The sequence below is a fragment of the Anarrhichthys ocellatus genome, unplaced genomic scaffold, assembly GCF_004355925.1.
Source record: "Anarrhichthys ocellatus isolate YVR2014 unplaced genomic scaffold, GSC_Weel_1.0 scaffold64, whole genome shotgun sequence".
NCBI classification, from domain to species: Eukaryota; Metazoa; Chordata; class Actinopteri; order Perciformes; family Anarhichadidae; genus Anarrhichthys; species Anarrhichthys ocellatus.
In genome coordinates, this window is record NW_022280094.1 from 2,436,055 (window position 1) to 2,450,664 (window position 14,610).

Sequence of the window (14,610 nt, forward strand, 5' to 3'; positions counted from 1 at the left end):
ACATTAATGAGAAATAAAATTAACTTTTTTGATTTTAGCAAATGGCTTCAATGAAACAGAGTGAAAAATTTAAAGGGGTCTGAATACTTTCAGTACCCACTGTAGTTTGAATTGAATCAGGCTAATCCTATTCTGGACATAGTGGCCAGTACCTGTTCTTCCTCTCTCATCTCCATCACCTTCTATCTGCCTGTTTTTTCTGTCACCTCATCTTGTGCTGGATCTCTCCCTTCCCAATGCTGAGCTTTGATTGAAAGTTGTTTCATATCTGTCAGTCTCAGTGAAGAAAGTAAACACATAGGCTATATAGTGGTCACTGGCTAATGTTTAATGTGGTGTGACCACACAGAGGTCAGATGGTGTCTGTCTGGGGATGAATGGCATTGAATTACAAGCGGTCCACTAGTTAATATATAAATAATGAATAGATCTATCCATCCATCCATCCATTTTCCTCCGCTTATCCGGGGTCAGGTCGGTGGCAGCAGGCCAAGCAGGCTGACCCAGAGTTCCCTCTCCCCCGCAACATTTTCCAGCTCATACTGGGGGATCCCGAGGCGTTCCCAGGCCAGCTGGGAGATATAATCCCTCCAGCGTGTTCTGGGTCTTCCCCGGGGTCTCCTCCCAGTTGGACGTGCCCGGAAAACCTCCAATGGGAGGCGTCCAGGAGGCATCCTAATTAGATGCCCGAACCACCTCAGCTGACTCCTTTCGACGCGAAGGAGTAGCAGCTCGACTCCAAGTTCCCTCCTGATGACCGAGCTCCTTACCCTAGCTCTAAGGCTGAGCCCGGCCACCCTACGGAGGAAACTCATTTCGGCCGCATGTAGCCACGACCTTATCCTTTTCGGTCACGACCCAGAGTTTGTGACCATAGGTGAGGGTAGGAACGTAGACCGACCAGTAAATGGAGCGCTTCACCAAGACGGTCCAGTGCAACGCCTGCTGCTGCAGCCGCACCGATCCGCCTGTCGATCTCCCGCTTCATCTTACCCTCACTCGTGAACAAGACCCCGGGATACTTGAACTCCTTCGCTTGCGGTAGGCACTCCGTCCCCACCTGGAGGGAGCAATCCACCGGTTTCCGGCAGAACATCATGGCCTCAGATTTGGAGGTGCTAACTCTCATCCTCGCCGCTTCACAGTCGGCTGCAAACTGCCCCAGTGAATGCTGGAGCTCACGATCTGAGGAGGCCAACAGGACCACATCATCTGCAAACAGCAGAGAGGCGATCCCAAGACCTATGAAAGCAAATCACTGTCAAAATCCGAGAGCGCAAATGAGATCCATGCACGCGCGAAAATCAAACAGCCGCGCGCGTATTTTACTTTGACGAGCGCTTTTATGTCACTCTGTGAGCGAAAGTCGCTCGCGAAGCTTAATCCTGCTCGCTCGCGAAATTTTAACCTGCTCGCTCGCGAGTCTTTTTCCTGCTCGCTCGCGAGTAGTTTTTCTTTTTGACAGTAAGTGGGCGGACCCAGTCTCCATTGTATCTCTCCATCTAATTGGTTACAATCCTCATCTTTGGATAAACATCTGATCCAACTCACCACCAGGTGGTGATCAGTTGACAGCTCTGCTCCTAGTGTCCAAGACATATGGCCACAGATCAGATGATACGATTACAAAGTCGATCATAGATCTCCGGCCTAAGGTGTTCTGGTACCAGGTACACTTATGAGCCACCTTATGTTCGAACATGGTGTTCGTTATGGCCAAACCATGGCACGCACAGAAGTCCAATAACGAGACACCGCTCGGGTTCAGATCGGGCAAGTCGTTCCTCCCAATCACCCCCCGCCAGGTTTCTCCATCATTGCCCACGTGAGCATTGAAGTCCCCCAGGAGAACTATGGAGTCAGCAGGCGGCGTCCTTTCCAGGACCCCTCCCACCGACTCCAAGAAGGCCGGATACTCCGAACTACTGTTTGGTGCATAAGGACAAACAACAGTCGGAGCCTTGCTCCCAGCAACCCGTAGGCGCATGGAGGCGACCCTCTCATTCTCCGGGGAGAACTCCAACACAGCGGCGCTCAGCCCGGGGCTCGTGAGTATCCCCACTCCCCACCCGGCGCCTCTCACCCTGGGCAACTCCAGAAAAGGACAAAGTCCAACCCCTCTCCAGGAGCTTGGTTCCAGAGCCAGTGCTGTGTGTGGACGTGAGTCCAACTATATCTAGCTGGTATCGCTCCACCTCCTGCACCAGCTCTGGCTCTTTCCCCGCTAGGTGACATGGACGTTCCACGTCCCTAGAGCTAGTCCATGCTGCCGGCGATCGGCTCGCCCATGCCTCCGGCCTGGACCACCGCCCGGTCTGCGATGCTTGTCCCTGCGGGTGGTGGGTCCACAGGGTGGCTGCTCCATGTTGTTTCTTCGGGCTGAGCCCAGCCGGGCCCCATAGGTGAAGGCCCGGCCACCAGACGCTTGCCGACGAGCTCCCCTCCTGGGTCTGGCTCCGGGAGGGTGCCCCGGTTTCCCTGGTCCGGGCGAGGTGGCTGAAGACCGTGGGCTGCTTATCATCAGGGTTATTTTTTCAGAAACTTATTTTGTGACTGTGTCCGTATGTTTGAATTTGTTTTTGAAATAAAACTTTAAATGAGCAGGGATGACAGCTAAGCACACAATAAACAGTTGTGATGGTGTGCAGGTTTATGACAATAAGCTGCAATGAACAATCTAACCTGCATTGTTGATGAGGATGTCCAGTCTGGGTTCAGACTTCAGGAAGGTTTCAGCAAAGCTACGAACAGACTTGAGACTCCCCAGATCCAACGGCATGAACACCACCTGATTACTGCCACTCTCCTGTAGGAGTGATCAAGCAGTATTTCCACTCAATTAGAAGTTAAATATAAAATAAAGATGTTTGGAATACACTTGTTATTATCATCATCTCCGTCAAGAGGATCACGCGATCGGTCGTGTGTGGGCCTGTGTGGGGCATCTGTGAGTGAGTGAGCACTTCTGTGTCTGTCCACAGACAATCTCGCTTTTTACTGCAGCAAACAGCATAACATTTTGGGTAGCCAGTTATGGTTATGTGCTCAAGGACCTCTCGTGGTTACAGTGACTCACACTTTCTCAAAACACCTTCTATTGCCTCAATATATCATTATAAGCAACTATAAGCTTACATGACATGGGGTGCCCACAAGCTTGTCAACAAGGCATTTATGACAGAGAGCGCTCTCTTGGAGGAAGAAACAGAGCATTATAGATTTCTACTCACCTTCTTGACTTCCTCAAGGGCAGCCTCTCCTCTCTGCTTACTGCGACAGGCCAGAATCACTCTGGCTCCTCTTTTGGCCAGATCTATGGCAGTAGTTTTCCCAATGCCTGTGTTGCTGCCTGGAGATGAAAAGTGAGAGACACATGTGATCCATGTTTTATTTACAAGTCCAACAAAGAGATATTGCTTCTTTCAATTGATGCGCTTGTATATGGACTACACCTAATCCTGATGCAAGGAGGATGATCCTTTTTTCATGATGGATGTTATGTTCATTTAAATTAATTATGTACTGTAACTAATAGCCCACCTGATAGATAAATGCCATGAGACTTTATGGGATCACTCAGAGTGGATGTCGACTAAATGTGGTTGCAATTGCACAATGAATTTCAGAGATATGGCAGTCTATGTAAAGTAGGACACACCCACAATAATAAGACAACCAATTGCAGGAAAAGTGTGTGGCGTATCAAAAAAACTACAAAAACAATCTATAACCATGTATTCTATTCGGTGAATGGATAATGGATAAATCAGTAGGAGTGTTTATACTGTCCGAGTTGAGAATAGGATTAAACCTGGAGCTTCTGCAATGGCAGCCTCCAGTAGGATCATGTGGTCAATCTCCCCCTACTACCTTTCTACACAGTGACTTCAACTTTAGCAGCACAGGACTCCAGACCACAAGACCATGCGTCATTTGTCGCTCGACTACACACTCACTACACACACACACTACATTAGGCTATATATACCAATGTATAATATGTTAACATGTCGATTCCACTCAAACCGTCCTTGGCCATGTCCACACATTAGTAGCATCAAAGCGCATATCATTTACATAATGTGTTCAGAAATGACCAATGTGTATGGGAACTGATCAAAAAAAGGTATCACTTAAAACAGTGGTTCTCAACTGGTCTGGCTGCAGGACCCACCATCACCCCTTAATGACAAGCCGCGACCCAAATCAGAGAGACAGCGAGATCCTCCTTGTGGCAAGCGTCAGTCAGGTGTCAGGACTGTAGCACCTCAGTGACTAGTCAGTGGCACTTCAGTGGCAAGCGTCAGTCAGGTGCCACAACAGTGGCAAGCGAGCGGCACTCATTTGGCACCTGTCAAGAAGCTGCCGAGCTGAGCAGGCGGAGCAATATTTCCTGAGAACACCCATTGTTATTACGATAGAATTTTGATTAAACTATATTACGAACTGTATTGCATCAAACCATCCACAGATTAATCGAAAACTTGATTCTTGTTGTGTACATGGATAAATGAATATTAAATCGCATGTAGTCAACTATTGTTGCTAACATACTCCCATCGGCCCACGTTTATTAATTTATATTTATTTATTTTTCTCCTAATGTTATCTCCCTTGTATGTGCTTGCACCATAGACTAACAGTGTTCTTGCATACGGTCATTCTATTGCCTTGACCTTTATTTTGACATTTTTTTACTACCGGACTACTTGTCTTGCTTTGCGTCGCTCTTCAAAATAAAAAGCAAATAAACCATAAAACAGACTATCAAAACGTATACGGACCAGGGGGGCACACTCCCCTGACTACTGGTGGCACTCCTCTGACTAGTGGTGGCACTCCTGTGGCACCTACATATATGCAGAGGAAGAGTGCCGCTCGCTTGCCACTGTTGTGGCACCTGACTGACGCCTGACTGACGCTTGCCACTGACTAGTCACTGCGGTGCCAGTGCCACAAGGACGATCTCGGCCTTGCTGCCAAATCAAGGAAAATGTTCAACTTCTCAAATGTATTTAATGTAAAGATGGTGCAGTTTGAACCTGAGCTGAAAATGTCCTCTGCAGTCGTAGTATAGGGAGCTCTCTTGTGCAGAGAAAATTGTTCCTGTAAGTCCCCGTTCCACACATGTTTCAAGTAAACGAGTAAAACTGCTTTGTTTGTTATGTCTGTAGATTCGTCCATTTGTAATGCAAAATGACCACTTGCCAAAATTCGAGCTGTGGTCTGTTTGATGTCATCCGACATGTCTTCAATTCGTCTACTTATAGTGTCATTTGACAGAGGTATAGTTTTCAGTTTATCCTCTGCTGATATTAGCATTACAAGGCATTAACACCATATATTGTTAAGGAGTGTGAATAGACGGCACTCCGCTTCATAAAAAAATCCCTTTCAAAATAAAAGCACAGGATTTTTTATTTTATTTTTTTCAGGCAAAGGCCCGCGACCCACTGAAAACAGGTCCGCGACCCAACAGTTGAGAATCACTGACTTAAAATGTATCATTGTGGCACCAAAAGACGCAGAGTCAAATTTTGGGAGCAGCTTAATTAAGTAACTCCTAAATGAAAAAGTAAGGCGCATCACTGCAACTAGGGTGTCACGGGACATAATGAGGACTCAAATGCAGATAGTCAGAGTAGTGAACAAAAAGGGTTTTAATAACTCACGAAACAAAAACAGGTAATCCAAGGACGAGACAAGGGGGGAAATCCGGCAGGACAAGGCAGGGCAAAAACAGGGCAGACAGACTGGGAAACCGGGAACAGGAAGAGCAAAACGGGCGGGTAGGTAGGAAACAAAACAATGATCTGGCAGTGAGTGAGTGAAAGACAGGGGTTTAAATAGTGACTAGAACAGGTGAGGAGAGTTGTGCTGATGAGGGAGAGTGTGACTGGCAGGTGCACTGAATGAACTGATTAGGGACAGGTGAAGGAAGTGAGGAGCTACAGAAAACCACACACAAAACACCCAAGGCAAAGCCTGATTGTGACATAGGGTAAGAAGTTCGTCCGGAGCCCTAATGCATGAAAACCAAAATACATCAGGGGGCGCAAAATATAATGCACAGAACCAACACATATAAAAGGGGGACAGAATACTCCCCACCCGGCCTCGCCCTGCACCAGAACTGACTACAAGCTTTCCTACAGTATCACTGCCAGTTCTCTTTTCGGAGATATAGAACAACCACTGCTATAGGTCTCTGAAATGTCCTCTTTATCTCCACCGTAACTCTCCCATCTCTTCTGGGGAAGGCAGAAGTGATCACAGCCATGGGCCACACGTTCTGTGCAACTTGGCTGTCTTTCAACAGCATGACATTCCTTCCTGTAGTTTGCAAAGTCAGTGGGTTCTCCAGCATCCGTGAGAGACCTGGCCAAGTGAATGAGGAATGCTACAGCTTTTACCAGTGTGCTGAAGATGGAGAAGCGCTGAATGCCTTCTGTGGTGAGATTTCTCTTCAGTCTTTTTAATAAAGGGTGAATCTGTACATCCCTTCGGGTGGATGTAGTTTGCTGGATGGAGCAATGCATCCCAGTCACACATGTCTCAGCTCATTGTTGAGACAGACACCAGAATCATGAGCACTGGAATCAAATACAACACCCATTTGACCAGCTTGTGCCATCAGTACGATACAAACGCTAGTAGGTACTGGAAACCAGGAGCTGGGTCTGCATGGTACGCCTCAAAAATCTTTCCTATCAAAGTGATGAACTGCTGGCTCATCTCAGGCTCTCAGCCAAAGTTATTATGAGGAGAGACGTGTACATTGTGAGGGCTTGCTTGCAGTTTTTCAGCAAGCACTGTCGGGGCACTGTGTCGAGCAACCCAACTGTCTGTCTCATCCTTGTAGAGTTCCCTATCCATAGTTTAAAAAAAAGTGTCTTCAATGGATGGTGCAAGTTTGTTGCCTGACTTGCTCCCGGAGTCTGCCCTCCTTTAGTTGTATGAAGCTGTCTCATGGGTTCAGAATGGTTGGACCCTTTCCCAGCACATTGGAATTGAATGTACTCACAATTTGCCTATATGGACTTCCCAAACACACCAACACTCACCCAGATGTATTTTTTCCTCAAAAGGAGCACCTCGACAGCAAGATAAGTATTTTGGTATCTGGGTGAAGCTTTGGAAAGTGGACAACTACGTTTCTCAGGATAAGGATGGTGACGAGTGTGAAGCCAAGGCTGGATTATAAACTTGGGAACACTAAAGCTCCAGGTTCATCGTGTGTATCGTTTGAGGAAATGTAATCAATTGCAATTAAAGGAATATGGACAACTAAATCCCAATATCAACTGAAATTTCAATGACTCTGAGTTCGCAAGCTATTCCTATATAAACCTGTTTGATTTGTTTCATGGTATACTATGTATTAGCATTGTCGGTTGCTGTTTGTAAACGTCAGCCCTCCTCTCTGGCTCAACGAGCGAGCGAGTGAGAGAGAGGGAGAGAGACTGGAAGGGGCGGTCGAACAAGCCACAGAGTGAACAAAGAGAGGGGCCGTCGTTGGTGACAACAAAGCAGTGAATCAGAAGAATAAAAGGTTCTAAAGCACAAATAAACACGCCCACACCTCTGCACAACTTGCGGGAAGGTGCCGAATTTTGAATGAATGCAGCACAAGGCGCGTTTCATCCTGCCGTGGCCTGTCTGCTGTCTCTGCCTGTGGCTCCGCTCGGTCACCGACACAGTTTGACAGCAGCACAAGAGAGAGACGGACGGAAGAAACACATTCACACAGAAGCACATAAGAACACAGAGGGGTGTAACAACCCGCGCGCCACCGCTTTGTCTCATACAGACACTGCAGAGTGCCACATACCTGGTGCCACTGTGTTTGACCTGGGAATGACAACAGGCTGCACATCCTGCTTATTGGCTGGGGGTTACAACCCCAAGTGAGGCCTAAATGCTCTTTGCTGACTCCCAGAAACATCCCAAACACAGCAAAATAAGTAGAAAATAGAAATTCCAGCAGGGCTCTCTGTAGAACCAGACACCACCACATACTTGTATGGGTCATAATCCATCACCAAGAGGGATTCTTTTTGTTTCAGTCCATACATTGTTTTTTCAAGAAATTGTTGCAAATTATACACAGAAAGATGGTGAGGGTGGGACGGGATGTCTAAAGGACCCATGGCAATTCTTAGTCCAGGATTTCCAGGTTTGGGTTTGCGCTTAGTCTGTTTCCTATTTTATTTTGAAAATTCCCTCTACCGATGTTTCATGTCTAACTTCACTTGCTGTCTTTGTGTTTTTCTGCCTTTGTGATTGTCAGCCCCGTCCTGATCTGTTCAACCTGTCTATAGGTGTAATCACCCTGCTCTCCTTGTGTTTATTTATTCATTCATTTATTCAGTATGCGTTCCCTCTGTCAGTGTCAGGTGGTCTGTGTTAATTACTGGTGCTCCTTAATGCCACGCTGCTCGTGTTTCTCGTGTCATTCTAGTTTGTCCTCAATTTAGTTTTTTGCTCTTTTTCCGTTGCACTTTGTTTTGCCACCAGCTTTTAGTTATGAAAGCTGGCCTTTTGTTCATTATACCTGCCTGCCTGGTGTCTTGCATTTGGGTCCACCTCTAAACTCTGAAACCATAACACAGGGTCCCTCAAGGGGGTCATGTTTGAGCTGCAAAATGTGTGAAAGCTGCACTTATCAAATGTTTTAAGTATAACAAACTAAACGACTAAGGGTAATGAATATAAGTCACTCAATGATGAAGCCACAGAAAAGTGTCACCAATGGATGAACCAAAACTCTTGTCTTTGTTTTCATTGTCATTATTGTGTTTAAATAAAGACTTGATTTAAAATATATCTTTAAAAAAAGCTTTTCTAGGCTGTACTTTTGTCATTCATGTTAAAGTTGGTGATTAAAACTCCTTCATATTAGAGTGTAACTGTCAGATTTTTAATCAAGGATATAATGACTTTGTTGTGAACCTGACCTGGTACTTTGTGCCATCTCCTTACTCCTAATTTACGCTTGTACATTCTTTATTATATATTCATAAAGTCTTGTTTTCATACAGAGTTGCAGTCTATATCAAGCTATAAAATGTGTTGTTTCTTAATACACAATTTGTTGGAAGTAGTACACACATCCAAGCAATTGTCTTTAGAAAAAAAGTCTGTGGATATGACTACTGCCACCCTGATGGCCCACAGCAGTCTATAAAAAAAAGAGCCTGTACTTACTGGTCACAATCACAGTTTTCCCATGCAGCTTTGTTTTACTTGTGCACCGCTTTCCCTTCACCACCACATGACGGTAAATGTAAGCAACTCCTAAGATAACACCCACGACCAGCAGAAGGGTAGACATTGTTAAGCCCCAGTTTCTCACACCAGACTGGCTGCCAGGTGAAAGTCAGAGTGAATTTGTGCTTTGAGAGAAACTTCCTCAAACAATCACACCTATTTCCTGCCTGAGCGGGACAATGTGCTCTCTGTTATCAGGCGACAGATACGTTTGAGCAAGTTAGAATAACGTATTTCAACTTTTCTCTACATAAAGGAAAGCTCAGAATTCAATCAAATAATACAGCCCATATGGTGGTTTGTCATCATGGCCATTAGCAAATATATGTGTTGTGAAATCACAATGTCTTGCAAAAGAGTTAAGCTCTTCTCCCTCACCCAGTACCATCTAACAGGAAAGCAGCACCACCTGCAGTTTCAGACCTGCAAATGTGAATCTGCTATTTTCACTGCTTCTTATTTTATTTTATATTTAATTACTTTATATGCATCTATGTGACTCTATTTGATTGTAGGATCTTTCAAATAATTATGATGGCATATGCAGCAGGATGGGGGATAAGTATATCAATATCCATAAGAAATCTCAGTAAAACTTAAAGCTTGCACTAATCAACAGTTTGATTTTGGATAATATGACACAAACGTTGATTGACTCTCATCGCTCTGCTCAATCATGTTTTCAGGACAAAAAAACAAACAGCTGACAGACACATTTAGCTACATGGTGACCATTGTGGAGCATTTAGCAACTAAAGAGCAGGATATTTATTTCTCAGAAGTTGGTGTAGACCAAAAAGGAGAGCAAATAATGGACTGACACGGATCACGCATGGACAGAAAAATTACTACAAATAAACTGTGGATGTTAGGATGATGGGGCTTTTAACATGATATGGAATTTTTTTTAAGTTTTGGTTTAAAGTATATTGGACACCACTTGTGCAGAAAAAAGCTAATGCTCCTGGAATATTCCATAAACATTCCCGTTTGGTTATACTCCAGTCCCGTGGGGGCAACCGTGGCTTACTGGGTAGAGGGTTGTCCGCCAACCGAAAGGTCACCGGTTCGATCCTCGGCTGCACCGTGTCCTTGAGCAAGACACTGTACCCCTAACTGCTCCCCGGGCACCTGTCATTGGCAGCCCACCCATCCCTATATATATACAGGGATGGGTCAAATGCAGACAATATTTCCCCACTGTGGGACTAATAAAGGAATGTTTCTCCTTCTTATCGAAAGGTTTTTGAAGAAAAACTTTCTGGGATCCTTCAGGGAATGTTCCCTGAAGTTTGGCGCTCGTGATGGCCCCCGCAATCCACTTTTCCGTTAACGATTCCTCAACTGGTCTAAAACAAATCTGGAGACTTGGATTTTGGGTCTCGTTGTTAGAAGGCTACAAACAGTCACACAGCAGCTCTTTGGCATGTTGATGTCACATAGAAAATTATCAACATGTGCCGCTTCCGGAGCAATTCTCTGCTCAAGAGTTACAAGGTTACAAGGTTCCTTTGTCATTGTACAACAGGGTTGCAGTCTGTTGTCCACTTCTGCTACATAAGAAAATACACCCAACAAAAACAAAAAAACAATATCATATGTGGAGGGAGGAGGATGGATTTAGAAGTCTCACAGCCAGAGGAAACAAGCTGCTCTGAAGTCTGGAGGTTCAGCAGCTGATACTTGTGTATCTCTTTCCAGATGACAGCAGGGTGAACAGCTTGTGTCTTCAGATATCCTTCAGCTCCTCACAGGCTCCTCTTGTCACCAATACCACTGATGCTCAGTAGATGGTACCAATGATGTTCTGGTTGGGTTAAATCACCCTCTGTAGAGCCTCCTGTCCTGAGCCATACACATCCCATGTTAGTTTGTAATGTTTCCAGTCAGGATGCTTTCTATTGCTCCTCTGTAAAAGTTAACAAGAACTTGGCACAGGAATCTGGCCTTCTTAAGTTTCCTCAAGAGATACGGACGTTTATTTTTTTAACCAGGATGGAGATAAGTGATGACCATGTCACGTTGTTTGTGATGCTGTTTCCCAAAACATAAAATTGTTGTGTCATATGCAAGCTTCACAACAGAGTTCTCTTCATGTTGGGGGTTGCAGGTTGAATACATGTAGAATACAAACCATACAGTGTGCCTTGGATTGTTTTTTAAAGGAGAATTTCATTTTATACTTTTTTGAGTCCATATTCCACCCAACCAATGAGCTCTTTGCAAGATTAAATACACCTGAAGGATCCATAGAGCACCTGTATGTGATTACCACAAAGACCCAGCAGCGCTTCTACTCCATTGCCGTCAATATTTGTGTGATTGAAATATGGAATGCACCCTGTAATATGTGTAAAATATGAAAGAAAATCATCTGCACAAAATATATGCTTTTCCTTTCGCATCACAACCAGGCTACAGGCTAGCAGAAAAGAGAAGCAGTAGCCTACATGCAAGGCTTCGTAGCAGGTACACTAGAAAGGTCTGGCTAACACCTGACAAAGTTAGGAAGGATGAGAGCACCATAATTCCATATGAGAGAGGTCAATTGATATTGCGAAGATGATTTGAGTTTATTTTTTGGGGAGTATTCCTCCTGTTAACTGTTTTTTATTGGTTATCAGGGTACCCACAATTTATTTGAAGTATAATTTCATTTAATTCACTTAACAGGTCGATTTGAAATTCAGTTATATGTAGGTAATGTTTATATTCCAAGAATATAAACATTACCTACATGTTTGTGTATGTGTTACTTGTATGGCTTCCACCACCAGGTTGTGCCTTTGAGTAGGTTGAGAGAGTTTTGTTTTGAGGGAGAGTGCTGCCAGTAAACCGGCTGCACATCCGGGCAATTTGGCACAGTCAATTTACATCCCCTCGATTGTTATTATAAGTATCTGACATTATGGAAAGAGTCCTGCTGGAGGAGAAGTCTCGTTCTGAAATTTGCGGTGACATGTTGCCAAAGACAACGGTGCAAACGCAAGTGCCGGCCAGGAAGAATTTTGTGTTGGAGAACAGAAAGAGTTACTTATCTATAAAGACTTTTAAAGTCATGTCTAAATATTTACATGATTTCAAGAATCTAGATGAGGTCTTTCAATCTGATGGCCACCTGTATTTAGTAAAAGAGACAGAGGGGGCAGAGGAGGGAGAACCAGCTGCTGCAAGGCCGCAAAGCTCAGGAGACTAGCGGTGTTCCTGTTGGTGCTGTGACCCATGACCACAGAGGAAGAACGCTGTAAAAAGTGGGACCTGTTGCTGCCCGATAGTCACATTTCACAACGAGGCCTCTCCTTGAGCCAGACTTGGACACAAAAGCAAACAGACCGTATTAAGAAAAAAATGTTTTATTTCTCTGCACTTTGCTTTGTTATTATGTTGTCAGACCCTTAAAATAACGATCTGAGCCTGTCTGTGGGAAAAACAAGCACTCAGTGAATGCAGTGTTACATTGACACTGTGCAGTGGCCCTTGCTGCTTGTTTCAGCTTCATCTCTCAATACTGGACCAATTTAAAAAATGATTGTCCCCATTAGTCACTTAGACACAAAAGCATGCGAAAGGGTCCAAACTGAAAAATACTGAAGTTAACCTTATTCCAAATTGCAAGTTGACTCATCTTGATCTTTACCTCACTATTTGTTTACTCAACAAAACAAGGTCCAGAGGCATCTCAAGAAATACACATTTTCTATTACATGTTTTATGTTACACTGAACTTGCCTGTGTGGGTGACCAAACTAAGACGTCCTGATGTTTTTTTATTTAATGCGTGACGACCCCTACTCTCCACTGACTGTTCCTGTCTGCCCGCCCTCCCATGTCTTTCAGGATGCTGATCGTCAGCTGATGAACCACACCTGAGCCTGGGGTGGTTCCGGGTATAAAGATTCGTAGACGGTCTCTTCTTTGGCTGACACAGCCACTGTTCCATTTTGTTAGCGCCAGACATTTTCACACATGCTGACATCACAACATTAGCTTCTTTAACTTCTGTACTATATTGTATTTCACAGTGAAATTGAATAGTTCAGTGGTGTACGATTACAAGAGGGATTTAAATCAAATTATTTGCATTTGTTTTGACCGACAAAAATACTCATGTGCCAGTGCCACCTATTATGGTAACATTGGGCCTGCTCACAGAAATCAATGTGAAACTCAAAAGAACAACCGTAATATGTTTGAATGTCAGATTAGTGTAAGGGGGCCGTTCACATGTAATGTTTTTGTGCCCTGAAGTCCATTGCTGTCAATATAGACATGCAGAATGCGCTCTCAAAAGCAAGAGCTATGCTGTTGCAATGGGCAAGAGTTCACATGCGTTTTTTCAGGACGCAACAGCTGCATCCAGAGATAAAAATAGTTCCACTTTTGGAATGCACCACATGTCATGTGACATGGAACAACCAATTACAGCTGGCAAATATATTTTCTTTCTGTAAATTTCAGTCTATGATGAATATATGGGGGAGAAGTTAATTCTTATAGGACAGGATTACCCAAAGTTTTACCAACTGACCCACAGACTATTTGACTTACTTCGGGATGAAAGGTCAGCCAAACTGACACAGACAAAGCAAGCTGTAAAGCTACAGTTCGGGATGTAAAGTTAATTTATCTTTGTTTTGACTTTGTTTAATTTAGTCAGTGAGGCTCACTGCTAAATTATCTCGACTGAATCATCATCGTCATTGCAGCATGCAGATTTTGGTTGCTAAGTAACAGCAGGTTCAACAGTAGCCCAACCCCCAAGCACCTTGGATAAAAGGATGAAAGCGTCACGGCTGGCATTTGGTCAGCGATGAGAGACAAACGTTACAGTAGAGAAATGGCAGAGCGTACATATTTTTGACATCACAATTTACAATTAATCTGACATTGGACATATAGGCTACTTTGCATGAGACTAACGTGCCTGAGTGCATAAAAAAGCATCAAAATAAGATAGTTTATCAAAGACTTGACCCCCTTAAAGACGGCTAAGCCCCAATGTTTGTATTGTGTTTACTTGCATCGCCCTGCTCGTTCAACATTGCATCTATTGTGCAGCAGTTGGGCCCGCTCACGGAAATCTAATGATTTATGTTTGCCTCCGGGTCTGACGCCAAACTTACTCATAGAACTGGAGTTATGTCCAGTAACTATTTTTCATGTCATATAGATCCATAAAAAACTTTTTCAAATAACTTCTACGAGATCTACTCACCAACTTTAATTTGGCTCTTTCACGGTGTTTCCTAGTGTCCTTATTTTGTTACATGATTACTGAAATAATATATATACATATACAGGTGCTGGTCATATAATTAGAATATCATCAAAAAGTTGATT

The 14,610-nt window shown here is 44.1% G+C and overlaps 1 protein-coding gene across 1 annotated transcript in view; it reads right to left on the reverse strand.

The window, feature by feature from the left end:
* Positions 1 to 9,344, reverse strand: part of dhrs13b.1 (dehydrogenase/reductase (SDR family) member 13b.1) — a 12,358-nt gene extending 3,014 nt beyond the window's left edge. The window contains exons 1-3 of the mRNA XM_031872497.1: positions 9,208 to 9,344; positions 3,231 to 3,349; positions 2,683 to 2,806 (exon numbers count right to left, since the gene is read on the reverse strand). Of these exons, the coding sequence (XP_031728357.1) occupies positions 2,683 to 2,806; positions 3,231 to 3,349; positions 9,208 to 9,334 (370 nt within the window). The 5' untranslated portion in view covers positions 9,335 to 9,344. The remainder of the gene's footprint in view (positions 1 to 2,682; positions 2,807 to 3,230; positions 3,350 to 9,207) is intronic.
* Between the last annotated feature and the right edge of the window lie 5,266 nt (positions 9,345 to 14,610).